The sequence below is a fragment of the Salmo salar genome, chromosome ssa16, assembly GCF_905237065.1.
Source record: "Salmo salar chromosome ssa16, Ssal_v3.1, whole genome shotgun sequence".
NCBI classification, from domain to species: domain Eukaryota; kingdom Metazoa; phylum Chordata; class Actinopteri; order Salmoniformes; family Salmonidae; genus Salmo; species Salmo salar.
Genome location: NC_059457.1, coordinates 2,203,694 through 2,231,115, shown reverse-complemented (window position 1 = coordinate 2,231,115; position 27,422 = coordinate 2,203,694). Strand labels below are relative to the sequence as shown.

Here is a 27,422-nt window from a genome sequence, read left to right as displayed (position 1 = left end):
CAGCACCTGTTGGGCACACATAATATGCATGCAGCGCTTGCTCCTTACCTTCTTTTTCTTGATCAGCAGTATTTCCACGACTAGTCACATTTATTCCGCACATCTGACTTCCCCTTTACCTCCTGAGCAACCAGTAAACATTCCCCCGTTTTTAGTTGATTTGTCTCGTCCTCTGCATCCATTTTGCTGTGTGTTACGGTGTTCAGAGTTTGTTATAACCAATTTATTGATGTGAGTATGATAGGCTATAGGTCAGGCCATATTGGTCACGTGCACGTGATGCATGTCACGTAAAGAGAGCAAGGGTTGAGGGAATAGGGAATGTTTTTCCTAAACAAAATTAGGGATTTCGGTAACTTTTCAGTCAGAAATGGCTAATTATGCTGCAGCTTCAGCAACACAGACAACACGATAAACACTGTTCTGTGGTGGTCACTGCAGCAGAGAGGAGAGAGAGACAACAGGTGCTAGTCCCACAGTCACTCGCTGTAATTTCTATATTTACACACCATGCAGCAAGTCTGAGCCCGGCCCAATTAAATCAATTGCGGTTGGACTCTAGTCATTTGCATGTCTTAATTACATCTAACAGTGCACTTAAAGCATCAGACAAGCTTAGTGCAAATAGTTGATTAAAACACATAGGATGTGCCTATGAAAATATACACATTTAAACATTTTGATTGGTTGAAAGAACAGATGACTCTGTGGACCAATTGTGTGTTTTGTCTGGGACAGCCCTACCATGATTTGTGTAATGTGTAAAACACTGAGCATCATACCTCTGTTTCTGTCGTCCACTTGTCTCCTTGCTCCTTGTCACTGGTGCTGTACGTGGTGTCTGGAATGAACTGTCTGTTTACGAACTGAAAAACAAACAAGATGCCCACCGTCACAAAGCAGCCGAGACATGATAATAACTGAATTAACAGGGTAGTGTTCAGTAGGTAGGAAATCAAAGAAAACTGCCCAAAACAGGTATACATTATCTGAATTTGTCCAATTGGAAGCACTTGTTTTCATTTCATTTCATTCATTTCCATTGCAAAATGTAGTAAAACATTGCCTTAATGAACACGACCCAGGATAGTAAGTCCTCTCACCTCTGTAGCCTCCACCTTAATGGGCTCTATGTACTCTTCAACTATTTCACACTCTGAAGAGAAAAATCATTTTCAGAATGCAGGACGAAAGATGTTCAATTAATCAACATCTTTATTGTCACAATTGGAAAACTAAACAATACAGCAAGAAACGTAACTTTAAGGAGCGAACAGTTAACATTTAATATTGCCTACAACTTGCTTACAAATTCACAAACTTACATGTACTTTCGCTAACAGCTACATTGGTTCGCCATTTTCAAAAAAAATCTCACATTTCTAAGAATGGCAAAGGAACGTGACCAGTTGAGCTATCAAAATATGTATAACTTTGTCCATTTATAAGTCAAAAGTGCACATTAACGTCAATGTCAAAAATGTTGACCTTGGTCGACGGTCTGCTCCTCTGCCGACTCCACTACTGCCTCCAACTGCTGCTCCTCATCCTCCTCCTCCTCCTCCTCACACACTCCATTCTGGTGGGACTGGGCTTTGTCAAAGTACCCGCTTAGCAGCACACGGTCCAGGCTGTCCTTCAGAGCTTTGTCTGGGGAGGGGAAGGGCAGAGAACCATCAGCATCACCATATCACAAAAAACACCACGCTATTATGATGTATCAATCTACAATAAAATATGGTGGACACATCTGGCCAAAGTATGTCTCATCGTCTTGCGGTCTGAGCACTGAACCACCCCCCCATTGAAGTGCTCTATTGAACATGACCCAGTTGTCCAAGAGGTGGTGGTGCTGGTGACGCGACTGGCTTTTCTAGACCCATAATGCTGAGACAGCCAGTTCTCTGTCTCTCTGTGTTTGAGAATGGGTCCTGTGAGTGGGACCACAGGGCAGGCTATAGGTCCACTGGCACCCTGCCCCAGACCTTGGCAACCTGCCCCAATGCCACGCTGAATCAGGAGAAGCCCTCAACATTCAGTCCTCTGTCCTGGCAGACTGCATGTGTGTGTGTGTGTGTGTGTGTGTGTCTGTCTCAAGGTCACATCAATCAGAATGCACCACTCCTATAGCTTGTACACCTAGGCCCAGATGATTCACATTACAGAACTGTACATTTACAAGACTTCAGCATTCAGAATGCACCATTCCATCTGTCTGCAACACCTCAGTTAGTTATATGGTAATTGTGCAACCCTATATAACCGACAATTACGGATGTCATGCATAAATTATACAATTACTCTCTACTGCAGCAGTCGCGTTCGGATATGTACGGGTCCTTTCAGGCAAGTCAGTTCAAATTACACACCAGAGACTCAAGGGATGCAAACTGGTGAGGGTCCAAAAGGTTGATGTTCATTTAAATTTGCATATTTTCAGAGAATAACAACTACATATTTGAACAAATCTCAATTCTCGGGAAACATGTTTATGGTAGGCTAGCATTGCTTAATTGATTACGTGGGTTGAATTTAATCCAGAGAAGTGTATTGTGCCATATCACAACGTGTTGCTGAGCTCATGAGTGGCATGGTTTTCCCCATGTCTGAAGCGGGCCTATAGGCCTATTTGTTTGGCAAGACAGCTGTGCGTGGCTGCATCACTGTAGTAGGTTGTTTTGGTTATTTGAATTGCCATTCACCTTTTGTTTACTATACAGCCTAAATATAGTTTGTGTCATGCCTTTATCAATGCGATATTAGGTTTACGAGGCTTAACTTGGTGCCGCCGTTTCGTTTGCATTTGTCAGTATTTTAAGTCAAACTGCTATTCAGTATTTTTGTTGGCATGCATAACTATGCTACTACTTTCAGCATTTAGTTTGCACTATTTTGGTAAGACAGCTGTGTGTACAGCTGCATTCACAAAGGGTAATTCACCTATTGCAAACAGCCTATCAATCTTGTAGCCTATATTCATGACCAAAAACAGCCTTGCTTTAGTGAGTAGGGCTCTGTCCATTTTGCTGATAAAGCGCAGTGGAGATGGGCTACAGATTTTGGCAGCAACATGTCACTTCAAAATCACTCAGAATTTGAACTTTGTTTATTGTGGTATAGCGTGATAAGCAGAATTGAATATAGATGGATATTGGCGGAAACTGGAACATTGGCGGAAACTGTCTTACACGTCGATCCAGAGGATCCCAAACATGGTCAATGGGTGACATGTCTGGTGAGTATGCAGTCCATGGAAGAAATGGAACATTTTCAGCTTTCAGGAATTGTGTACAGATCCTTGCGACATGGGGCCGTGCATTATCATGCTGAAGCATTAAATGATGGCGGCGGATGAATGGTATGACAATGGGCCAGAGGATCTCTTCACGGTATATCTGTGCATTCAAATTGCCATCTACAAAATGCAATTGTGTACGCCTATGTAGATATTCCATGTTTTTTTTTTTTTTTAAATCTGCTGTTTCCAGTGACAATAGTCATTTACAACATTAACAATGTCTACACTGTATTTCTTATCAATTTGATGGTATTTTAATGGACAAAAAAAATTAAAGGGCTTTTCTTTCAAAAACAAGGACATTTCTAAGTGACCCCAAACTTTTGAACGGTAGTGTATGTGTAGGGGTAAGTGACTAGGCAACAGGATAAATAATAAACAGCAGCCTATGTGACGAGTCAAAAGGTTAACAAGCAGTCTTATTCAGAGACTTGTCCCGAAGCCATACCTGCATTCTCTTGGCTGTGTGCTTAGGGTCATTTTCCTGTTGGAAGGTGAACCTTTGACTGATGTCCTGAGCTCTCTGGAGCAGGATTTCATCAAGGATCCTGACTAGTCTCCCAGTCCCTGCTGCTGAAGAACATCCCCACAGCATGATGCTGCCACCACCATGACACACCTTTTGGATGGTGCCAGGTTTCCTCCAGATGTGACTCTTGGCATTCAGGTCAAAGAGTTCAATCTTGGTTTCATCAGAACAGAGAATCTTCTTTCTCATGGTCTGAGAGTCTTTAGGTACCTTTTACTAAACTGGTGCATACAGTAGACTAGTTGCTGTTGCTTACACAATTAACTGAACTTAAACATTTTATAACCAGGCACCAGTGGGGTCTTTAGATCGGTAGGGCGGAAAATGTTGGTAGTATCATATGAAATGGTTCTCTAAAATGTTGGTATCATTAGTACTATGATGTTTTGGTACGGTGATATTACCGTGGTACCGGTTTACCATGCAACACTAATTCCTTGAGTTATCCTTCTATTATTCTCTCTGCATTGTTGGGAAGGGCCCGTCAGTAAGCATTTCACTGTTTGTCTATACCCGTTGTTTACAGAGCATGTGACCAATAACATTTCATGATTTGACTTGTGCAAATGGCGGAGGCGCACGTGAATGCGCAAATGGAGGGCCGAGGGGAAGATTTGTGATTATATATTGTTTTCCTTTGTTGCTATTTGAACGGTTATTACGGCGATCGCAGTCATTGGCTGGCCAATTACAGTCACCAAAAATTCCATGACCGTCACAGCCCTAGCCTCAGTACTGTTCACAGTCCTGCTCTGCATTACCTGCCTTATGCCCCCCACGATCCAACTTCCAACCATCAATACACCCCCTCTGGTATATCCAGCACAAATCTTGTCATCTAAGGAGTTGTGACAGACTGAGTGGATAGCTACTGTCATTGGCACAATGTCCTGCCAAATAACTAAATGTCTTTCCTGTCTAGAGAACAAATATTAGATAAAGTAACTGGCCAAACTAGCCTGGTCCCAGATCTGTTTGTGCAGTCTTGCCATATCCTTAAGCCGAGCATACAATACACGATTTTGGCACCGACTTAGCTGTTCCAGACAAGTTTGAGAAGAAAAAAAAATCCCCATGTCGTTGCCTCCTCAGGGTGTGCGGCCGTCACCGATGCGCGTTTACTGCGAGTGGGTCAGAGACACAATCTGAGGGCTACCAATCCTGTCTTTGAGCCAACCCAGACATCCCGATATTTTCAAACATTTGATTTTTAAAATCGGCACAAAATCTGCAATCATGTAGCGCGAGACGTGCAACAACACGTTTTGAGAATGGGGATCAGCAATAGCCTATGAGAGCTCACCAGAGAAGCCAAAGATGACATTGTATCACATCACCCAGAACGTGCACACTCTTGAGCAGGAGCGATGACTAGGCTACTACTAGTTTGTCCTTCCCTTTAACCAAAGCCAGTGTCAAATCTTAACAGTTCTGAAGTTGAAAAGCAAATGTTATTTCATTCAAAATGTATTGACTAGATATTTCAACTGTATGACAAGCATGAATGTCTTATTCACGTAGTGTGACCCCCCCTATCTGTGCCACATCATTTAGTGTGCATACCACTACGCTGGCAAGTCAAAAAACTACAGGAAAGACGGTTGTGTAATGTAAGAGGCTCAGCAATGTTGGATTTTGAAAGTCCTGTAGTGTACAGATGGCATTACATGACAACACAAATAGATCTGAGAGCAGGCTATGGCCAAACTGGAAGACACATTTTTTTTAAAAACACTACTTGACAACCAACACATTTAGAATAACACATTTTTACAAATAAAGGAAAAATGACTGCTTTTCAGGAGCTTCCACCAACACAGACAAAAATAATTGCCCAGGGGCCTGTCCAGGAGGATGTAACGTCACAGAACGTTCAGATAGAAATGTATCGTGAAGAACAGATATACAGTACCAGTCAAAAGTTTGGACACACCTACTCATTCAAGGGCTTTTCTTACATTTTTACTATTTTTTACAGTGTAGAATAGTGAAGATATGGAATCATGTAGTAACCAAAGTGTTACATCAAAATATATTTCTGATTCTTGAAAGTAGCCACCCTTTGCCTTGGCATTCTCAACCAGCTTCACCTGGAATGCTTTTCCAACAGTCTTGATGGAGTTCCCACATATGCTGAGCACTTGTTGGCTGCTTTTCCTTCAATCTGCGGTCCAACACATCTCAATTGGGTTGAGGTCGGGTGATTGGGGAGGCCAGGTAAACTGATGCAGCACTTCATCACTCCGCTTCTTGGTCAAATAGCCCTTACACAGTCTGGAGGTGTGTTGGGTCATTGTCCTGTTGAAAAACAAATGATAGTGGGACTAAGCGCAAACCAGATGGGATGGTGTATCACTGAAGAATGCTGTGGTAGCCATGCTGGTTAAGTGTGCCTTGAATTCTAAATAGATCACTGACAGTGCCACCAGCAAAGCACCCCCACACCACCTCCATGCTTCACGGTGGGAGCCACATACAGAGATCATTCGTTCACCTACTCTGCGTCTCACAAAGACACGGCGGTTGGAACCAAAAATCTCAAACTTGGACTCAGACCAAAGGACAGATTTCCACCGGTCTAACGTCCATTGCTCAGGTTTCTTGGCCCAAGCAAGTCTCTTCTTATTGGTGTCCTTTAGTAGTGGTTTCTTTGCTGCAATTCAACCCCGAAGGCCTGATTCACACAGTCTCCTCTGAACAGTTGATGTTGAGATGTGCCTGTTACTTGAACTCTGTGAAGCATTTATGTGGGATGCAATCTGAGGTGCCGTTAACTCTAATGAATTTATCCCCTGCAGCAGAGGTAACTCTGGGTCTTCCTTTTCTGTAGCGGTCTTCATGAGAGCCAGTTGCGACTGCACTTGAAGAAACTTTCAAAGTTCTTGACATTTTCCAGATTGAATGACCTTCATGTCCTAAAGTAATGATGGACAGTCATTTCTCTTTGCTTATTTGAGCTGTTCTTGCCATAATATGGACTTGGTCTTTTACCAAATAGGGCTATCTTCTGAATACCATCCCTACCTTGTCACAACACAACTGATTGGCTCAAAAGCTTTAAGGAAAGAAATTACACAAATGAACTTTTAAGAAGGCACACCTGTTAATTTAAATGCATTCCAGCTGACTACCTCTTGAAGCTGGTTGAGAGAATACCAAGTGTGCAAAGCTGTCATCAAGGCAAAGGTTGGCTACTTTGAAGAACCTAAAATATATTTTGATTTGTTTAACACTTTTTTGGTTACTACACGATTCCATGTGTTATTTCATAGTTGTGATGTCTTCACTATTAGTCTACAATGTAGAAAATAGTAAAAATAAAAGAAAAACCCTAGAATGAGTAGGTGTGTCCATATTTTTGACTGGTACTGTACTGTATAATTGTCTGTCAGACTAGAGATTGGGAATCGTGTCAGCTCTATTCGTTCCATTACTATCGGTATCTTGAATGTTCAGAACGTTTCAGACCGCTGAGTAGTGAATTCACCTAGTTGTAGTTGGTTAAACTTACATGTTGTTCCTGCTACAGCCTTGTCCTTCCCCTCCAACAGATCCATGAGGTGTTGAGAAGCCTCTTCGTACTGGTCAGACAACCTGCAACAGGAGAGGTACAGTTGTAACTTGGGAAAGAAAGATACCTGTACACTGTTGAATGCTCCTGCAGTTTTATTGAGTGCAATATTTAGACCCAGAAGTCTTCGTCACGCTCGAGTTATAACGCCCATCTCAAGCTCTCTTGTCCATCAAGTCAATGCGAAACAGTGAAACCCCCACTTCTAAACATCCCAGTTCAACATCATGTTTATGCATGTATTTGACAAATGGTGTCATGTTCAAGTTCTCACCTGAGACCAAGTATGGCTGTGGCGGTCATGAAATTTTGAGGCTGGTGATTGTCAAGCGAATAACTGCCGGTCTCACAGTAATTTACCTTTAATTAACAAACTCATTTAGCATCTCCCGACTTCCACGCATAGCCTACAAGCCACTGATGACAACCTTTGGGACATCTACAAGTCTAATAAATCCATGTAATGTAGCCTACACCTTCACAATAAATTCATCATTTATTTTAGACAGGTCAAAAGAATCATGTAGTCTATTTCAGAAGAACATACTCCTGATCTGGCTATGCCATATGGCTGTGGGCAACACTAGTTCATTTAGCAGACAAGATTTGCTTAGAATTCCATGGCATTATTTTATAGTATGAAGAATACAAGTGAATATAGCTTAATAGAATAGAAAGGATATTTTCTCCAATTGATTTGAGGGAGTGCGCACGGCTATTCTGTGTTGAGCGGTTAACAAAGAAACAGGTCCTCCTACAGTATATTCTACATTTAGAGTTATTTACGCGACATTAGTTGTGATACAAACCTTGGGCTATATGTTTTGCTTTTTAATACATTCTAAGGCTCCATGATGCAAAAAAAAAGTTGCATGAAAAACGCATGACAAGCACTTAATAATGCCTCAAATTTCCATTTGTGTGGCCGTAATCCCCCCTAAACAAATCCATGCCTTTTGCGGCCAGTGTACCCTTGTGTTGAATATAATAATTATAATTCCATTCTCCCGCCTGTGCTCCCTGAAGCACCTCTCACTCACATGGCTCTAAGATATCTTAATTCTTATTAGCCAATGCCCGTCACATGATCGGGTCCTTCTCACAGGCTACAAGTGAAGACACGTCGGGGACGCAACTGCGCACATCCTTTTCGAATTCCGAGGTACATATTGAAGATGCTGGAAGAACTGTCCACATTTACTTTTCGTCAGCCAACAAGATGAGAAGGCCTAACAAACAATAGCCTATGTCAAAGCAATAGCCTATATCAATCTACTATCCCCCATAGTACACAAGCTGACCTATTCTATTCTGTGCAAGAAATAAATATTCCAAGCATAGTCTGGGACAGTTGTGGGATGCGATAGATCACAATTAAGTGAAAATGCCCGAGAAGCCGGTGTTTGGAGGATATATTGGCACAACTCTAGGGCTGGCAAACAACGCCAATAAGTCCTCCAAACAACAGCTTCGAGGGCATTATCACTTTTACACAACTGGTTACCAACATATTCAAACAATGGTTGACATATTTTCTACAAATGTGCCTGACAGCTAGAGAGTTAAAGCTGCAATATGTAACTTTTTGGGTGACCCAACCAAATTCACATAGAAATGTGTCTAAAAAGTAAGTCTAAAAAGCAGTAGATATTTTCTTTATGCGCCATTTCTATACTTCCCATTCTTAATATTTTACTGCATAAGCTGCCTTACGGCACAAGCTGGGCACCACTAACAAGTGATAGGCTAATATTTTCACACATCAGACTATCCTTGATTTAATCTTGTCTATACATATACTAAATAATGTGTGAAATTTGATTTTAAACAGACCACTATCATGCACCTGTTTCGAAACAAAAATATAGTGCATTCAGAAAGTATTCAGACCTTCACTTTTTCCACATTTCGTTACATTACAGCCTTATTCTAAAATTGATTCAATTGTTATTCCCCCCTCTCAATCTACACACAATACCCACAAAATGAAAGCAAAAACAGATTTATTTTGCAAATTCATTAAAACTAAAAAACAGAAATACCTTATTTCTGGGGAGGTGACTGAGAACCCAATGGTCACTCCGAAAGAGCTCTACAGTTCCTCTGTGGAGATGGGAGAACCTTCCAGAAGGACAACCATCTCTGCAGCACTCAAACAATCATACCATTATAGTAGAGCGGCCAAACGGAATCCACTCATCAGTAAAAGGCACATGACAGCACACTTGGGAGTTCAGGCCATGAGAAACAAGATTCTCTGGTCTGATGAAACCAAGAGAGAACTTTTTGGCCTGAATGCCAAGCGTCAAGTCTAGAGGAAACCTGGCACCATCCCTACAGTGAAGCATGGTGGTGGCAGCGTCATGCTGTGGGGATGTTTATCATCGGCAGGGACTGGGAGACTAGTCAGGATCGAGGGAAAGATGAACAGATTAAAGTACAGAGAGATCATTGATGAAAACCTGCTCCAGAGCACTCAGGACCTCAGACTGAGGCAGGACAATGACACTAAGCACACAGCCACGGGGTGGAGTGGCTTCGGGACAAGTCTCTGAATGTCATTGTGTGGCCCAGCCAGAGCCCGGACTTGAACCTGACCGAACATCTCTGGAGAGACCTGAAATTAGCTGTGCAGAGACACTCCCCATCCAACCTGACAGAGCTTGAGAGGATCTGCAGAGAAGAATGGGAGAAACTCCCCAAATACAGATGTGCCAAGCTTGTAGCGTCATACCCAAGAAGACGCGAGTCTGTAATCGCTGCCAAAGGTGCTTCAACAAAGTACTGAGTAAAGGGTCTGAATACGTATGTACATTTGCTAACAGTTTTTGCTTTGTCATAATGGGGTATTGTGCGTAGATTGAAAAAATACAATCACCCATTTTAGAATTTATTTCACCTTTATTTAACCAGGTAGGCCAGCTGAGAACAAGTTCTCATCTACAACTGCGACCTGACCAAGATAAAGCAAAACAGTAAGACAAAAACAAGAGAGTAACACATGATATGAACAAATGTACACTCAATAACACAAAAGAAAAATCTATATAGAGTGTGTGAAAATGCAGTAAGACTAGGGAGGTAAGGCAATAAATAGGCCATAGTGCAAAACAATTACAATTTAGCATTAACACTGGAGTTATAGATGTGCAGATGATGATGTGCAAGTAGAGATACTGGGGTGCAAAAGAGCAAAGAAATAATATGAGAATGAGGTAGTGGTGTGGGCTATTTACAGATGGGCTGTGTACAGGTGCAGTGATCGGTAAGCTGCTCTGACAGCTGATGCTTAAAGTTAGAGAGGTAGATATAAGACATAAGATATAAGGCCAAAGGAGCTTTGTTGGCTTTGGGGATGACCAGTGAAATATACCTGCTGGAGCGCATGTTACGGGTGGGTGTTGCAATGGTGACCAGTGAGCTGAGATAAAGCGGGGCTTTACCTAGCAAAGACTTATAGATGACCTGGAGCCAGTGGGTTTGGCAATGAATATGTAGCGAGGGCCAGCCAACGAGAGCATACAGGTCGCAGTGGTGGGTAGTATATGGGTCTGCAGTGACAAAACGGACGGCACTGTGATAGACCGCATCCAATTTGTTGAGTAGAGTGTTGGAGGCTATTTTGTAAATGACATCACCGAAGTCAAGGATCGGTAGGACAGAAAGTTTTCCGAGGGTGTGTTTGGCAGCATGAGTGAAGGAGGCTTTTTTGCGAAATAAGAAGCAGATTCTAAATTTCATTTTGGATTGGAGATGCTTAATGTGAGTCTGGAAGGAGAGTTTACAGTCTAACCAAACACCTAGGTATTTGTAGTTGTCCACATATTCTAAGTCAGAACTGTCCAGAGTAGTGATGCTGGTAGGGCGGGCGGGTACGGGCAGCGATCTGTTGTAGAGCATGCATTTAGTTTTACTAGCATTTAAGAGCAGTTGGAAGCCACGGAATGAGTGTTGTATGGCATTGAAGCTCGTTTGGAGGTTTGTTAACACAGTGTCCAAAGAAGGGCCAAATATATATAGAATGGTGTCGTCTGCGTAGAGGTGGATCAGAGAATCACCAGCAGCAAGAGCGACATCATTGATATATACAGAGAAGAGAGTCGGCTCGAGAATTGAACCCTGTGGCACCCCCATAGAGACTGCCAGAGGTCCGGACAACAGGCCCTCCGATTTAACACACTGAACTCCGTCTGAGAAGTAGTTGGTGAACCAGGCGAGGAAGTCATTTGAGAAACCAAGGCTATTGAGCCTGCTGATAAGAATGTGGTGATTGACAGAGTTGAAAGCCTTGGCCAGGTCGATGAAGACGGCTGCACAGTACAGTCTTTAATCGATGGCGGTTATGAAATCGTTAAGGACCTTGAGCGTGGCTGAGGTGCACCCATGACCAGCTCGGAAACCAGATTGCATAGTGGAGAATGTACGGCTTGGATTCGAAATGGTCGGTGATCTGTTTGTTAACTTGTCTTTCAAAGACTTTAGAAAGGCAGGGCAGGATGGATATAGGTCTGTAACAGTTTGGGTCTAGAGTGTCTACCCCATTGAAGAGGGGGATGACCGCGGCTGCTTTCCAATCTTTAGGGATCTCAGACGATACGAAAGAGGTTGAACAGGCTTGTAATAGAGGTTACAACAAATGCGGCGGATAATTTTAGAAAGGGAGGGTCCAGATTGTCTAGCTCAGTTGATTTGTAGGGGTCCAGATTTTGCAGCTCTTTCAGAACATCAGCTGTCTGGATTTGGGTGAAGTAGAAGCAGGGGGGGCTTGGGCAAGTTGCTGCGGAAGGTGCAGAGCTGTTGGCCGGGGTAGCGGTAGCCAGGTGGAAAGCATGGCCGGCCGTAGAAGAATGCTTATTGAAATTCTCGATTATCGTGGATTTATCGGTGGTGACAGTGTTTCCTAGCCTCAGTGCAGTGGGCAGTTGGGAGGAGGTGCTCTAATTCTCCATGGACTTCAGTGTCCCAAAACTTTTTGGAATTGGTGCTACAGGATGCAAATTTCTGTTTGAAAAAGCTAGCCTTTGCTTTCCTAACTGACTGTGTATATTGGTTCTTGACTTCCATGAAAAGTTGCATATCACGGGGGCTATTTGATGCTAATGCAGTACACCACAGGATGTTTTTGAGCTGGTCAAGGGCAGTCAAGTCAGGAGTGAACCAGGGGCTATATCTGTTCTTAGTTCAACATTTCTTGAACGGGGCATGCTTATTTAAGATGGTGAGGAAAGCACTTTTAAAAGAACAACCAGGCATCCTCTACTGATGGGATGAGGTCAATATCCTTCCAGGATACCCGGGCCAGGTCGATTAGAAAGGCCTGCTCACAGAAGTGTTTTAGGGTGCGTTTGACAGTGATGATGGGTCCGTTTGACCACGGACCCATTACGCACGCAGGCAATGAGGCAGTGGTCGCTGAGATCTTGGTTGAAGACAGCAGAGGTGTATTTGGAGGGCAAGTTGGTCAGGATGATATCTATGAGGGTTCCCATGTTTACGGATTTAAGGTTGTACCTGGTAGGTTCCTTGATAATTTGTGTGAGATTGAGGGCATCTATCTTAGATTGTAGGACGGCCGAGGTGTTAAGCATGTCCCAGTTTAGGTCACCAAACAGTACGAACTCTGAAGATAGATGGGGGCAATGAATTCACATATGGTGTCCAGGGCACAGCTGGGGGCTGAGGGGGGTCTATAGCAAGTGGCAACAGTGAGATACTTATTTCTGGAAAGGTGGATTTTTAAAAGTAGAAACTCAAACTGTTTGGGCATAGACCTGGATAGTAAGACAGATCTCTGCAGGCTCTCTCTGCAGTAGATTGCAACTCCACCCCCGTTGGCAGTTCTATCTTGACGGAAAATGTTGTAGTTGGGGATAAGAATAAGGCTAACATAACAAAATGTGAAAAAGTAGAGGGGTCTGAATACTTTCTGAACGCACTGTAAATAGCGAATGGAGGACGGTTTTCCCATGGTTCATTTTCATGCCAGCCAGGTAGGCTATACTCCTGTTTAACTGTGATTAATATTAGGAAAGTTGAGAAATAAATATAGTAGGCCTAGCCTAAAGAAAGCTGATGGGTTCCTCCTCTTTTTAATAGAGGCCATCAAAACTATTTTCTCATGCAATTTCATAGCCTATAGAAATGTTGCGCATGTTTGATTAGATTTTCGATGACGTTTGCACTGATGTCAGAGTGATTAGAGGGACAATAGAGTGCTGAGTACCAGGCAGTTAGCAAGTTTGGTAGGATACCAATGACCATCAGCAGCATCAGAGCCTAATACCAGTGACTAAACGGTCATGTGGAATTTGACTTCCGTCATGACTGCCCTGTGGCGGTAATACCGTCACCATAACAGCTCTAAAACCAAGGAACTCATGAGAGGCTGAAAGCCAATGTTTTATACCCCTCCTGAACATATTCTGTTGATTCTTCATCACTTCCAGTATTACACTTACTATGTACAAATAAATATATACCTTTAGCTCAAAATCTGAACATTGTGTGTGCATGCGTTTTACTAACCTGGTGTTTTGGTCTCGTTCTGGCCCCACTAGTTTGTAAAGCTCATCCAGGGTGGTGAGCTCTGTGTCTGTGAGGAGTGAGGGTGTGCCTCCCCCGGCGGCCCCCTGTCTCAGCTCCTGCCTTACACTGTCCTCTCCCAGCCTGTCCAGGAGGAACTGGAGCTCCAGCACAGTCTTCAGTCTCTTCTGCTCAGCCTCCTCTCTCTGGAGCTGCTCCCGCCGCACTGCCTTCTTCACTGCCTTCTGGATCTACAGAGACAGAAGAGACGAGACCAGGGAGTCAGAATCAAACACTGCAGGACCTCTCGGTTGCGTTTCATGCCAGGTCACCAGGAAGCCATTTCCTCCCATCCGCCTTTGTTCACCCACATTCACAGATTTGATAGGACTACATTTGTAAAAGAAATACAGGAGAAACTAGGTGGAGCTATACTGCTTACACCTAGTTGTTTCACATCCATGAAGGAGGAGAAAGCATCCTCCCGAAACAAAACGCAACCCGGGCGTTGGCCACTTTAATGCAAACAGGGATGACACCAGAGAGGGGGACCCAAATCAGTCACATTCCTACAGACAAGGACACATTGCATTAGATACTCTTACATCTTGCCCCAGTGCGAGGAAGCTCTTCTGTAGCTCTCTGGCAAACTCCAGATTATTAGTCACTTCCTGATACTTGGTCAGGGCATCCTGCAGAGATAACAGAGCAAGAGGAAACTGGTTTACATTGGAGTCATTTAGCAGACTCTTATCCAGAGCGACTAACAGTTAGTGCATTCATCTTAATATATCTAGGTGGGACAACCACATATCAGTCATTTTTTTGGGGGTGGAGGGAGAATATGAGGGGGGTGCTGTGGGATTATATTAGATACACGTTGAAGAAGTACACTACCGTTCAAAAGTTTGCCGTCACTTAGGAATTCCCTTATTTTTTTGACAGAAAAGCACATTTATTGCCCATGAAATACAGAGTAGACATTGTTAATGTTGTAAATGACTATTGTTGCTGGAAACGACAGATTCACAAGTCCTCAACTGGCAGCTTCATTAAATAGTACCCGCAAAACACCAGTCTCAACGTCAGCAGTGAAGAGGCGACTCCGGGATGCTGGGCTTCTAGGTTGCTGATAATGGGCCTCTGTACGCTTATGTAAATATTCCATAAAAATTAAAAAAAATTCAGGCATTTCCAGCTACAATAGTCATTTACAACATTAACAATGTCTACACTGTATTTCTGATCAATTTGATGTTATTTTAATGGACAGAAAATGTGCTTTTCTTTCATAAACAAGGACATTTCTAAGTGACCCCAAACTTTTGAACGGTAGTGTGGGTTTCAGACGTTTTCGGAAGATGGGCAGGGACTAGGTAACACAAAAAAGCCAAACATATAATGATCAAAGTCTTAAAATGCATCACACCCTTCCTTCCTGCTCCCTTAAAGTAATCACTGAACTGACGACATAGGCCAACTGATGAGAGCAATGTAATGGAAAGCTTGCTTCCACAACCCAATAATGACAGATCAGTGACTACTTCAAGGAAGTAGTCAGATCAGACCATATAGGACTCATATACAGTGTACGTTGTTGACCCACCAGCTGGTCCTGGTTGAGACGCTCCCCTTTATTCTTCTTGGCTTGATAATCGTCCAGCTTGCCCTGTGAGACAGAGGTCAGGATTTACATGCATTCATCAGAGGTGAAAATGATCCAAATAGAGGTTGATAGCATAATAACAATTAACAGATTCTCTAAAGTAAAATCTCTCATGTGGTGATCCAGAGTGAAGCAGATGCCATCACCTGACCAGTGAGATTTTTGTAATTGAAAATGTATGATTATGTCCAAAATACATAAAAACCTGCAACAGATATTCTACGGTAACCTTGTGTCTAGGCTAAAATGACTAATTATATTGGAACTCTCTACACTAACAAATATGACAGAGGTTTACTGCAAGTACTGACCACATATCAATGTGGTTGTTGATACCTCTGAGCAACGGCAATACATCTCAACATACACAAGTGTGCCTGACAGCTAAAGCTGCAATGTGTCACTTTTTGGGCAACCCAACCAAATTCACATAGAAATCTCTCCATCTCATTGAAAGCAAGTCTAAGAAGCGGTAGATCTGTTCTATATGCTTCCTTTTTAAAGTCTTTTACTTTCAGTTTTGCACACCAGTTTCAAACAGCTGAAAATGCTATATATTTAATGTGCACAGTTTAGACTGCACAATGATTCTCTACACTATAATAGCTTGTTTTGTCACACAAACTGAAATTAGGCGAACTACTAGAATTTTAGCAACCAGGAAATGGCAGCGCAATTTCTGCAAAGTGCAACTAATGAGATGGACCGATAGGCAGTTCCTTCAGAGAAGCTTAGGAAAACATCACAAGTGTGTAACAATCTAGTCAGGGCTTGGAAATGGCAATATGAGTAAACACCATAGACTTATATGGTGAACACTTGCTAGCTTAAATAAGGACTTGCATCTTGCAAAGTGACAGGTGTGTGCCTTTCCAAATCATGTCCAATCAATTGAATTTACTACAGGTGGACTCCAATCAAGTCGTAGAGCCATCTCAAGGATGATCAATGGAAACATGATGCACCTGAGACCAATTTGCAAAGGGTCTGAATACTTATGTAAATAAGGTATCTTAAATAAAAATAAATAAAAAATGTATATACATTTGCAAACATTTCTAAAAAACTGTTTTCGCTTTGTCTTTGTGTGTAGATTGATGAGGAAAAAAATACATTTTAGAATAAGGCTGTAGCGTAACAAAATGTGGGAAAAGGTTAAGGGTATGTATACTTTCCGAATGCACTGTATGTTTGTATGGGTCTACACACCCATCCAAATAAGGCATTGTATTAATTGACCATCTGCCTAATGTGCTTTCTAGCTAATTTTGAGGAAGATGAGCTGATGGTGCAACTAAGCACTGAAAGCAAAACAAGATGCAGTGTCCGCAGTTCTGGTTGACTTGAGACAGCAGTGTGTCCATTTTAGAGCCATCTCCTCCTCCTCCCTCTCCAAGTATCCTCTCCTCTTTCCTCCTCCATACAAAGTCTGAAAAAATTGCATTGATTGATCTTCTAAGTCTGAGAGGAGACAGATCTGTCATTATCATGACCAGCACAATGACGTTGGCACTGAAACAGAGCAGCACTAGCACACACTATTGATCAATTGAATAGAGTACAATACATCTTAAAATTGAAAAAAAAAAATTGCGGCCTGTTCTGCCTTTTTAACCTGTTAGGGCTAAGGGGCAGTATTTGCACAGCCGGATAAAAATAACGTACCCGATTTAATCTGGTTACTACTCCTGCCCAGTAACTAGAATATGCATATAATTGTTTGATTTGGATAGAAAACACCCTAAAGTTTCTAAAACTGTTTGAATGGTGTCTGTGAGTATAACAGAACTCATATGGCAGTCAAAACCCTGAGACAAATCCTGACAGGAAACTGAAATCTGATGTGTGGATATCACTTCAAACATTTGCCATTGAAACACACAGGGGCTTGCAATTCATTTAATTCATTTCATTTGGCTCCCACTAGATGTCCCCAGTCTTTACAAAGTGGTTTGAGCCTCCTACCATCAAAATTGACTGAAAGAGAGGATGTTTACCTTGGTCACAGGGGATGGGCCATTAACATTGTGACGTCGGCGCCCATGGGTACTCTCCCTTTTCGAAACGTTTTGAAAGACAATGCAACCGTCCCAATGGAATATTATTGAAGCCCTGGTTGAAAAAGCCCCTAAAGATTTATGTTATACAACGTTTGAACGAACTTAAATATATTTTTTTTGCTCATTCCTGACGACAAGTCAGACGCACACGGTACATTTTCACTAGCCATCGGAGCGCGCTAACACTATTGGGACATAAATTATTAACTTTTTTGAACAAAACTACATTTGTTATGGACCTGGGATTCCTAGAAGTGCCTTCTGATAAAGATAATCAAAGGTAAGGGATTATTTACAATAGTATTTTTGATGGTTGATCGTTCCAAGATGGCTCCAACATAGACTTCTTTTCTGGGCATACCTCGTCGTTTATTGCAAAGTGTGATTTCCCAGTAAAGTTATTTTTAAATCTGGCAAAGAGATGGCATTCAAGACATGTTAATCTATAAGTCTTTGAATGACAATATTACATTTTAACATTGTTTTCGAATAGTAATTTTGTAAATTGTATGGCTGATCATCGGAAGCATTTGAGGGAAAAGATTTTCTGAACGTCATGCGCCGATGTAAAATGCTGTTTTTATACATAAATATGAACTTTATCGAACAAAAAATGCATGTGTTGTGTAACATGATGTCCTAGGAGTGTCATCTGATGAAGGTTGTCAAAGGTTAGTGCTGCATTTAGCTGTGTTTTGGGTATTTGTGATGCTAGTTGCTTTGAAAATGGCTGTGTGATTATTTCTGTCTGGGTACTCTGCTGACATAATCTAATGTTTTGCTTTTGCTGTAAAGCCTTTTTGAAATCAGACAACGTGGTTCGATTCAGGAGAGGTGTATCTATAAAACGGTGTAAAATAGTCATATGTTTGAGAAATTGAAGTTATAGCATTTATGAGGTTTTGCATTTAGCGCGACGCGATTCCACTGGCTGTTGATTAGGGTGGGACGCAAGCGTCCCACTGGCCCAGACAGGTTAACTTCCGGGCTCCCCCAACACAAGGGTTGATAAAAGCAACAGGGTTAGTCGCAGCACCCCTGAAGTAGGTTAGGTGCGTTGCTCAAAGGCACAATGGCAGTACTAGGCACCTGAGATGGAGGTATCAATAGAAGCAAACTAACTATTACGCCATTACCCCCAGGAGTCACTTTTAAGCCACAGATTTGTGAAGGTTTCATTCCACAAAAATAAAAGGAGACACCTTTTTCTTCTCCATGTTGCGGACCTTCTTATCGATGACGCCAAGGACCTGCTTCATGGCCTCGGTCTGGGCCCCAGAGGACTGCCCTCCACCCAGGGTGATCTGTCCAGGAGTGGATCCCATGTCCGGGCTGGCCGACTGCACTGTCCTGTTGCCGTTCATCGCTGCGGGCATCTGAATGAAAAGAGAGACGAATATCATAAAGTTAGTTATGGAGGTAACGACAAGGAACAATTTCTGGCTATATCACCAAGGGGCAGTTTCCTGGATACTCCATGGAGCTTGCTTTTTGGTCCAGGACGTCGCCCCCAAGTGCATCATCTCATGTAACTAAATAATTGCTGGTGTAGCTAGCCAACTTTCAATTGTGGTTGAGCGAAAGGAAGCCCATCTGTGTGACATAAACGGTAACATGACTGGTGACACAACGCAACGCACTTCCACTTTGTCTCTGTACTGCTATGCAGTTTGTTGCTACTTAGCTACCTGCCAAACTTTTTTGCTTTTTACTCTTAACTATTTAAATCAAACGTTGTATTTAACAATTCGACCAAGGTCTTAGTTTTGTCCATGCACTACCTTTTTGTATTACATTTTCTCACCCCTGACACTTTATCTGGACATAGATCTGCAAGACCTCCTCCACCTGAAAAAAAGAAAGCTCAGTAACATAATGAACTCTTAATATACAGGAGAACTATCATCTTATGGTGAGGATAGCTGAATTGCAAGCTCAGCTTCAGACGCAATTGTTAGGCAAGGGCAATTTAAGTGTAGGAAAGGATGATACAGCATCTGTGCCACGAGTGAATACAGGTAGTATTGTTAATCCCCCTGCACAGTCCCTGAAGCCAAACAATTTTCTCATGGCTTCTGGAAAGAAAGGCTTTTGGCATGCTCAACTGGTGTCGCTCATTCAGCCGACAGAAACGTTCAACCGGTTTTCCCGACTAAGCATTAGCTCTGACAAATTGAAAACCCTAGTCATTGGCGACTCCATTACCCGCAATATTAGATTTAAAAATAATCATCCAGCGATCCATTATTTACCAGGGGGCAGGGCTACTGACATAAAGGCTAATCTGAAGGTGGTGCTGGCTGAGGCTAAAACTGTTGAGTGTAGATACTATATAGGGATATTGTTATCCACGTCAGTACCAACGATGATGGGAAAATAGTCAGAAGTCCCCAAGCGCAACATAACTTCAGCGTGTAACTTAGCTAGAAATATGGGTTGGCATCGAGTAATTGTCTCTGGCCACCTCCCAGTAAGGGGGAGTGATGAGCTCTACAGCAGACTCGCACAACTCAATCACTGGTTGAAAACTTTTCTACCCCTCCCAAAAATGTAATTTTGTAGGCAACTGGCCCTCTTTCTGGGACTCCCCCACAAACAGGACCAAGCCTGGCCTGTTGAGGAGTGACGGACTCCATCCTAGCTGAAGGGGTGCTCTCATCTTATCTATGAACATAGACAGGGCTAAGTCCTCTAGCTCCTCAATGATATAGGGTGCAGGCCAGGCAGCAGGATGTTAGCCAGCCTGCCTGGTTAGTGGAGTCTGCCAATAGCATAGTCAGTGTAGTACGCTAGCTTTCCCATCGAGACCGTATCTGTTCCTCAATCTTGGTCGGGCAAATCTAAACATGGCAGTGTTCGCCTTAGCAATATCACTGAAATAAATACCTACTCTATTTCTGTCATTATTGAAAGAGATTGTGATAATATCTCACATATCAAAATAGGACTACTTAATGTTAGATCCCTCACTTCTAAGGCAGTCATAGTCAATAAACTAAATAACCAATCATAACCTCGACGTGATCGGCCTGACTGAAACATGGCTCAAGCCTGATGAAATTACTGTGTTAAATGAGGCTTCTCCTCCTGGTTACACTAGTGACCATATCCCCCCGCGCATCCCGCAAAGGCTAACATTTTTGTCTTTTGAGCTTCTAGTCATGCAGCCTACTCAATCACTTTTTATAGCTACTGTTTACACGCCTCCTGGGCTGTATACAGTGTTCCTCACTGAGTTCCTATCGTACCTTGTAGTCATGGCAGATAACATTCACATTTTTTGGCTTTCGGAGCCATCGTTGACTTGGTGGGTTTTGTCAAACACGTCCCTGAACCTAAGCAAAGCCACAGTCATACCCTGTATCTAGTTTTGAATAAGTATTCTGGATCTAAATGTTTTTCTTTATAATCCTGGACTAAATCGTACCACCATCTTATTACATTTGCAATCTCAACAAATAAACTGCTCAGACCCCAACTAAGGATTATCAAAAGACACGCTATAAATTTTCAGGCAACCCAAAGATGCCCGTCCAGACTCCCTGCACTTACCCAAGGACGTCGGGTACACAGAAAATAACTGAGCCCTGAAGCAAGCTTCCAGAAAAGTGGAATGGAAATGGCGTTCAACCAAACTGGAAGTCTTCCGACTAGCTTGGAAAGACAGCACCGTGCAATATCGCAGAGCCCTCACTGCTGCTCAATCAGCCTACTTTTCCAACCTAATTGAGAATAAAAACTGTCCAAAATGTATTTTTGATACTGTCGCAAAGCTAACTAAAAAGCAGCATTCTCCAAGAGAGGATGGCCTTTTTAAATCCTGTATTTCTCAACACATTCACGAAAATAGTCATGGCCTCTAAAACCTTGCAGCTGCCTACTGGACCCTATTCCAACTAAACTACTGAAAGAGATACTTCCTGTTCTTGGCCCTCCTATGTTGAACACAAATAAAATGTCTCCATATCCTCCGGATGTGTGCTAAAAGCACTAAAAGTGGCAGTAATAAAACCTCTCCTGAAAAAGCCAACCGACCTAGAAAAAAAAGAAAGAAAAATACAATTGGCATCTCTCGAATCTCCCATTCCTCTCAAACATTTTAGAAAAAGCAATTAGGCAGCAACTCAATGCCTTCCTGAAGACAAATAATATATACATAATGCAGCAGTCTGGTTTTAGACCCCATCATAGTACTGAGACGGCACTCATGCAGCTGGTAAATGACTATTGAATGGCATCAGACCAAGGCCCTGCATCTGTCCTCGTGCTCCTACACCTTAGCGCCACTTTGACAACATCAATCACAACATTCTTTTGGAGAGATAGGAAACCCTAATTGGTCTACATGGACAAGTTCTTGCCTGGTTTAGATCGTATCTTTCGGAAAGATATCGGTTTGTCTCTGTGGAGGGTTTGTCCTCTGACAAATCAATGGTAAGTTCAGTGTTCCTCAAGGTCCCATTTTAGGACCACTATTGTTTTCCCTACATATTCTACCTCTTGGTGATGTCGTTCAGAAACAATGTCAACTTCCTCTGCTAAGCGGACGACACACAGCTGTACATTTCGATGAAACATGGTGAAGCCCCAAAATTGCCTACCCTGGAAGCCTGTGTTTCAGACATAAGGAAGTGGATGGCGTAAATGTTTTTACTTTAAAACTCGGATAAACCAGAGATGCTTCTTCTAGATCCCAAGAAACAACGAGATCTGCTGTTTGATCTGACAATTAATCTTGACGGTTGCAGTCATCTCAAATAAACCTTGACCTCAGCGTTACTCTGGACACTGATTTCTCTTGAGGAACATATCAAGAATATTTCAAGGGCAGCTTTTTTTCCATCTTTGTAACATCGCAAAAATAAGACACCGTTTGTCCAAATATGCAGAAAAGCTAATCCATGCTTTTGCCACTTCTAGATTAGACAGCTGCAATACTCTACTCTCAAGCTATCCGGATAAAGCACTAAATAAACTTCAATTAGATGCTAAATCTTGACTAGAACCTTGCTAGCCTCGCTACACTTAACACTAAGGCTGATTTCAAGGTTTTACTACTACCCTACAAAGCATTACATGAACTTGCTCCTACCTCTCTCCGATTTGGTCCTGCCGTACATACCTACACGTACGCTACGATCACAAGACGTAGGCCTCCTTATTGTCTCTAGAATTTCTAAGCAAACAGCTGGGGGCAGGGCTATCCTATAGAGCAGAATATTTTTTATGGAATGTACTGCCTATCCATGTGAGAGCCGCACATTCGGTCTCGACTTTCAATTCTTTACTAAAGACTCATCTCTTCAGTAGGTCCTATGATTGCGTGTAGCCTGGCCCAGGGGTGCAAAGGTGAACAGCAAGGCACTGGAGTGATGAACCGCCCTTGCTGTCTCTGCCTGGCCGGCTCCCCTCTCGCCACTGGGATTCTCTGACTCTGAAGGGGGCTGAGTCACTGAACCGCCCTTGCTGTCTCTGCCTGGCCGGCTCCCCTCTCGCCACTGGGATTCTCTGACTCTGAAGGGGGCTGAGTCACTGCATGGAAGAGCTCTAGTGCTCTTCCATGCCGTGCCATGCTTTTTTCCGCTTTAATCGACTTGAGTGGGTTGAATCACTGACGTGATCTTCCTGTTCGGTCTTGCACCCCCTCAGGCTTTTTCAGTGGAGATCTTTGTGGGCTATACTCAGCTTTGTCTAAGGGTAATAAGTTGGTGATCTGTTGATATCCCTCTAGTGGTGTGGGAGCTTTGCTTTGTTAAAGTGAGTGGGATTATATCCTGCCTGGTTGGCCCTGTCCTGGGGTATCAGAGTATTCTCCCATCTCTCCCTCTCTGAGAACCTGAGCCCTAGGACCATGCATCAGGACTACCTGGCCTGATGACTCCTGGCTGACCCCAGTCCACCTGGTCATGTTGCTGCTCCAGTTTCAACTGTTCTGTCTGCGGCTATGGAACCCTGACCAGTTCACAGGACGTGCTACCTTGTCCAGGACATGCTGTTTCCGACCCTCTCTCGCACCTGCTGTCTCCACATCTGAATACTCAGCTATGAAAACCAACTGACATTTGCTCCTGAGGCGCTGACCTGCTGCACCCTCTACAATCATTGATTATTATTTGACCCTGCTGGTCATCTATGAACGTTTAAACATCTTGAACAACAATCTGGCCTTAATGGCAATATAGTCTTGTCTCCACCTGACACAGCCAGAAGAGTGCTGGCCACCCCTCAAAGCATGGTTCCTCTCTAGGTTCCTGCCATTCTAGGGAGTTTTTCCTAGCCACCGTCCTTCTACATCTGCATTGCGTGCTGTTTGGTGTTTTTTGGCTGAGTTTATGTATAAACACTTTATGACATCTGCTGATGTAAAAAGGGCTTTATAAATATATTTGATTTAATGTGGTGCACACTTTATCTAGCCTTTGAGCACAATGGGCAACGTGGTGGAATATTAGTCTGAGGGCCTACGAAGGTACCAAGTGAAGTGCGCAATGTTTTGTGTCAGGCTCGGTTGTTAGCTAGCTAGGGTGGCTAGTTAGCTTCATCAACACACAATGAATAAGCGAACCGAGTTAGTTACATGGTCCACACTTGATTCAACAGATCAAGTGTTGCCAGCCGCGCCCGCCGAACTATTTAAATAGCTCATGAATTTGCTAACCAGGTTCAAAAACACAAGTTAACCTAACTAAGTTAACTAACTAACGTTAAGTAACACAGGCAGCTGGATCTTACCGAGATGCCAGATAACGTTAATTCGCCTATCATCGCATAAAGCCTGCAACATTACCTGCCGGTAGTTAGCAGATTTTCAACCAGGCAGCACACCGCGGACGCAGATGGCCCAGATAGCTAACTAACATTTACTAAATCAAATGACCAAATAGGATAAATCATTTAGATTATTCAATGTAGATATAGCTAGCTGCCAGAGACGGTAACTCTGACACTGGCCAAAGATAACTCACTCAGCTAGCTAAAGTTAGCTTAGCATAGTTGTGCCCCCTTATCTAGCTAATGTGTTAATTTAGCTAGCTACACATTTGCATACCTTTACGCTCTATGTATCCACAAGAAATCTTGTTCACCAGAGAAATTGAATATCCAAGGTGTTTTTATCGTGTTGCTTTATTTTCTCTTTCAATACCGTGGGATCCGCCCAGCCGGCCTCACCGACAACTGAGACGGTTTGATCAAATATTTTTTAGAACTAACCCAAGATAGACCAGAGCCTGTCGTTTCCAATAGAGCAAATTAATTATAGTGGGTAAAACAAGCAAGGAAGTGGGAAGAGCCAAGCACGATCTAGTGAGATTCTATTGGTGCGTTCTATCATCTATTTGCATATTTCCGCTACGGAACGCCTACTTTGTGAAGTGTGTAGTAACTCAATTCGCCCTTGCACTCCTTCTAAACAGCGCAATTTTTTGAAACTTTTGCAAAGGGTAAAGTCTACAAAACGCAGTCCTCTCTGTGTATTACAGAATTTAGTTTTGTAAAAAATAAACTGTGTGGAGATTAAATGTTTCATCGATGAGAAAATTAGCAGAATGTCGTTCAAAATCCATCACGCTCCATCTTCTCCGACAGCCGGCCACTGGGCTTCCTCTTATCACCATATTTGGTAGTGAGTGGGAACGCCACCGGATGCTTCACATTCATATGTCCGATAAAATATCTGGTTCATTATGGTTTGATTGGTGAAGGAACTCTTTATAAAGAAGGTCCTTTTTCGGTTGTCCAAAATATGCCAGACTGAACAAACCAAACAAACACACGGGATGAAAAACAATTTTGTTTCGCCTTTTCTAAGAGTTCATGGTAAAATACAAACTGTAGACTCGTATGTTGATGAAATATTAACATTTACAAAACAGATTGTATATTTCTTGGACGGGCATAAATACGCATAGCCAATCTTTGCAAAACCACTTGTATTGATTTGTTCAAGGCATGGGCGTTGTAGATTTCTTGCTCTCTTGCACTGATTTTGTGTTTAATCAATGCATTGATTTAGGTTCAAATTTTGTCAGATTGAACAGGAGGACAGTGATGAGGATCTCTATCAATGTATTTACTGTACATCAGCAGGGGGCAGTAAAGTGCCATGTAAATTAACGGTACTGTATGCATAATTATTAGGTTTATTTGACTGTACCAGATGTTTATTTTAACCTTATTTAGCTAGGCAAGTTAGTTAAGAACAAATTCTTATTTACAATGACGGCCTACGCCAGCTGAACCCTCCACTAACCCAGACGATGCTGAGCCAATTGTGTGCCGCCCTATGTGACTCCTGATCACGGCCGGTTGTGATACAGCCCAGAATCGAACCCGGGTCTGTAGTGACGCCTCTTGCACTGTGATGCAGAGCCTTAGGCCGCTTTGCCACTCTGTCCCATAAATAGATAGATTGGTGGCTAGGCACTCAACATCAATTCTTTACCAGTTGACATGATCCTTTTTCATTGTGCACTTTGATGGCAGACTTAAGGAACCTCAGGCTCATATATACACCTCCTTCATAGATAACCAGCCTATTTACTTGTCCACCTGACAAGGAATCAAATGAGGGATGATAATATATAGGCCTACTACTAGGGCTTGCCTACTTTTCTAATAATCCACCAGATATGAAATGTTACATTTGTTCATATTTGGCTATTCCTTTGATTATCAGGCCTTTCCTCCTGTTGATTCAACATCAGAGGATGGATGATTTGGATATAATTCCTCACCGTTTTCATGTCCCCAATGTAGGCCTACCAGAGAACCTTCTTAAAATCTATACATCATTCACTTGAGTACGTAAACTATTCCTCTCTATTCTGTCTCTTCTCCATTATTCCTATGAGAATAACCTCTCCCCATAAATCCATCCTGATTGTTGTTATTTTAGATTAGAGAGTAAACTATCAGAGCAAACTAACTAGGTTTCTTTAAAAAAATTGAAATCAGTCTGCATCAGTGTGTTTGGCATCTTAAATGCAAGTAAAACTAAATGCATGCTCTTCAACCGATCGCTGCCCGCACCTGCCCGCCCGTCTAGCATCACTACTCTGGACGGTTCTGACTTAAAATACTATACAACTACAAATACCTAGGTGTCTGGTTAGACTGTAAACTCTGATTCCAGACTCACATTAAGCATCTCCAATCCAAAATTAAATCTAGAATCGGCTTCCTATTTTGCAACAAAGCATCCTTCACTTATGCTGCCAAACACCCTCGTAAAACTGACTATCCTTCCGATCCTTGACTTCGGCGATGTCATTTTCAAAATAGCCTCCTACACGACTCAGCAAATTGGATGTAGTCTATCACAGTGCCATCCGTTTTGTCACCAAAGCCCCATATACTATCCACCACTGCAACCTGTGTGCTCTCGTTGGCTGGTCCTCGCTACATATTCTTCGCCAAACCCACTGGCTCCAGGTCATCTATAAGTCTTTGCTAGGTAAAGTCCCGCCTTATCTCAGCTCACTGGTCACCATAGCAACACCCACCCGTAGCACGCACTCCAGCAAGTATATTTCACTGGTCACCCCCAAAACCAATGACTGGAACGAATTGCAAAAATCACTGAAGTTGGAGACTCATATCCCCCTCACTAACTTTAAGCATCAGCTGCCAGAGCACTGCACCTGTACATAGCCCATCTGTAAATAGCCCATCCAACTACCCCATCCCCATATTGTAATTTATTTTTTAAATGATCTTTTGCACCCCAGTATCTCTACATGCACATTCATCTTCTGCACATCTATCACTCCAGTGTT

The 27,422-nt window shown here is 42.7% G+C and overlaps 1 protein-coding gene across 8 annotated transcripts in view; it reads right to left on the bottom strand.

Annotated features, from left to right (window-relative positions):
* caprin1b (cell cycle associated protein 1b) overlaps positions 1-24,915 on the bottom strand; it is a 33,660-nt gene extending 8,745 nt beyond the window's left edge. For 2 of the 8 annotated variants that reach the window (XM_014147627.2, XM_014147628.2), the window contains exons 1-9: positions 24,695-24,915; positions 18,849-19,022; positions 15,527-15,589; positions 14,526-14,612; positions 13,924-14,171; positions 7,339-7,421; positions 1,489-1,650; positions 1,104-1,156; positions 783-866 (exon numbers count right to left, since the gene is read on the bottom strand). In XM_014147627.2, the coding sequence (XP_014003102.2) occupies positions 783-866; positions 1,104-1,156; positions 1,489-1,650; positions 7,339-7,421; positions 13,924-14,171; positions 14,526-14,612; positions 15,527-15,589; positions 18,849-19,022 (954 nt within the window). In that variant the 5' untranslated portion in view covers positions 24,695-24,915. Of the gene's footprint in view, positions 1-782; positions 867-1,103; positions 1,157-1,488; positions 1,651-7,338; positions 7,422-13,923; positions 14,172-14,525; positions 14,613-15,526; positions 15,590-18,848; positions 19,023-19,450; positions 19,474-21,198; positions 21,222-24,694 lie in introns of those variants that run through there. The other 6 variants (XM_014147629.2, XM_014147630.2, XM_045696834.1 and 3 more) reach the window with 6 other exon arrangements.
* Positions 24,916-27,422: the final 2,507 nt, after the last annotated feature.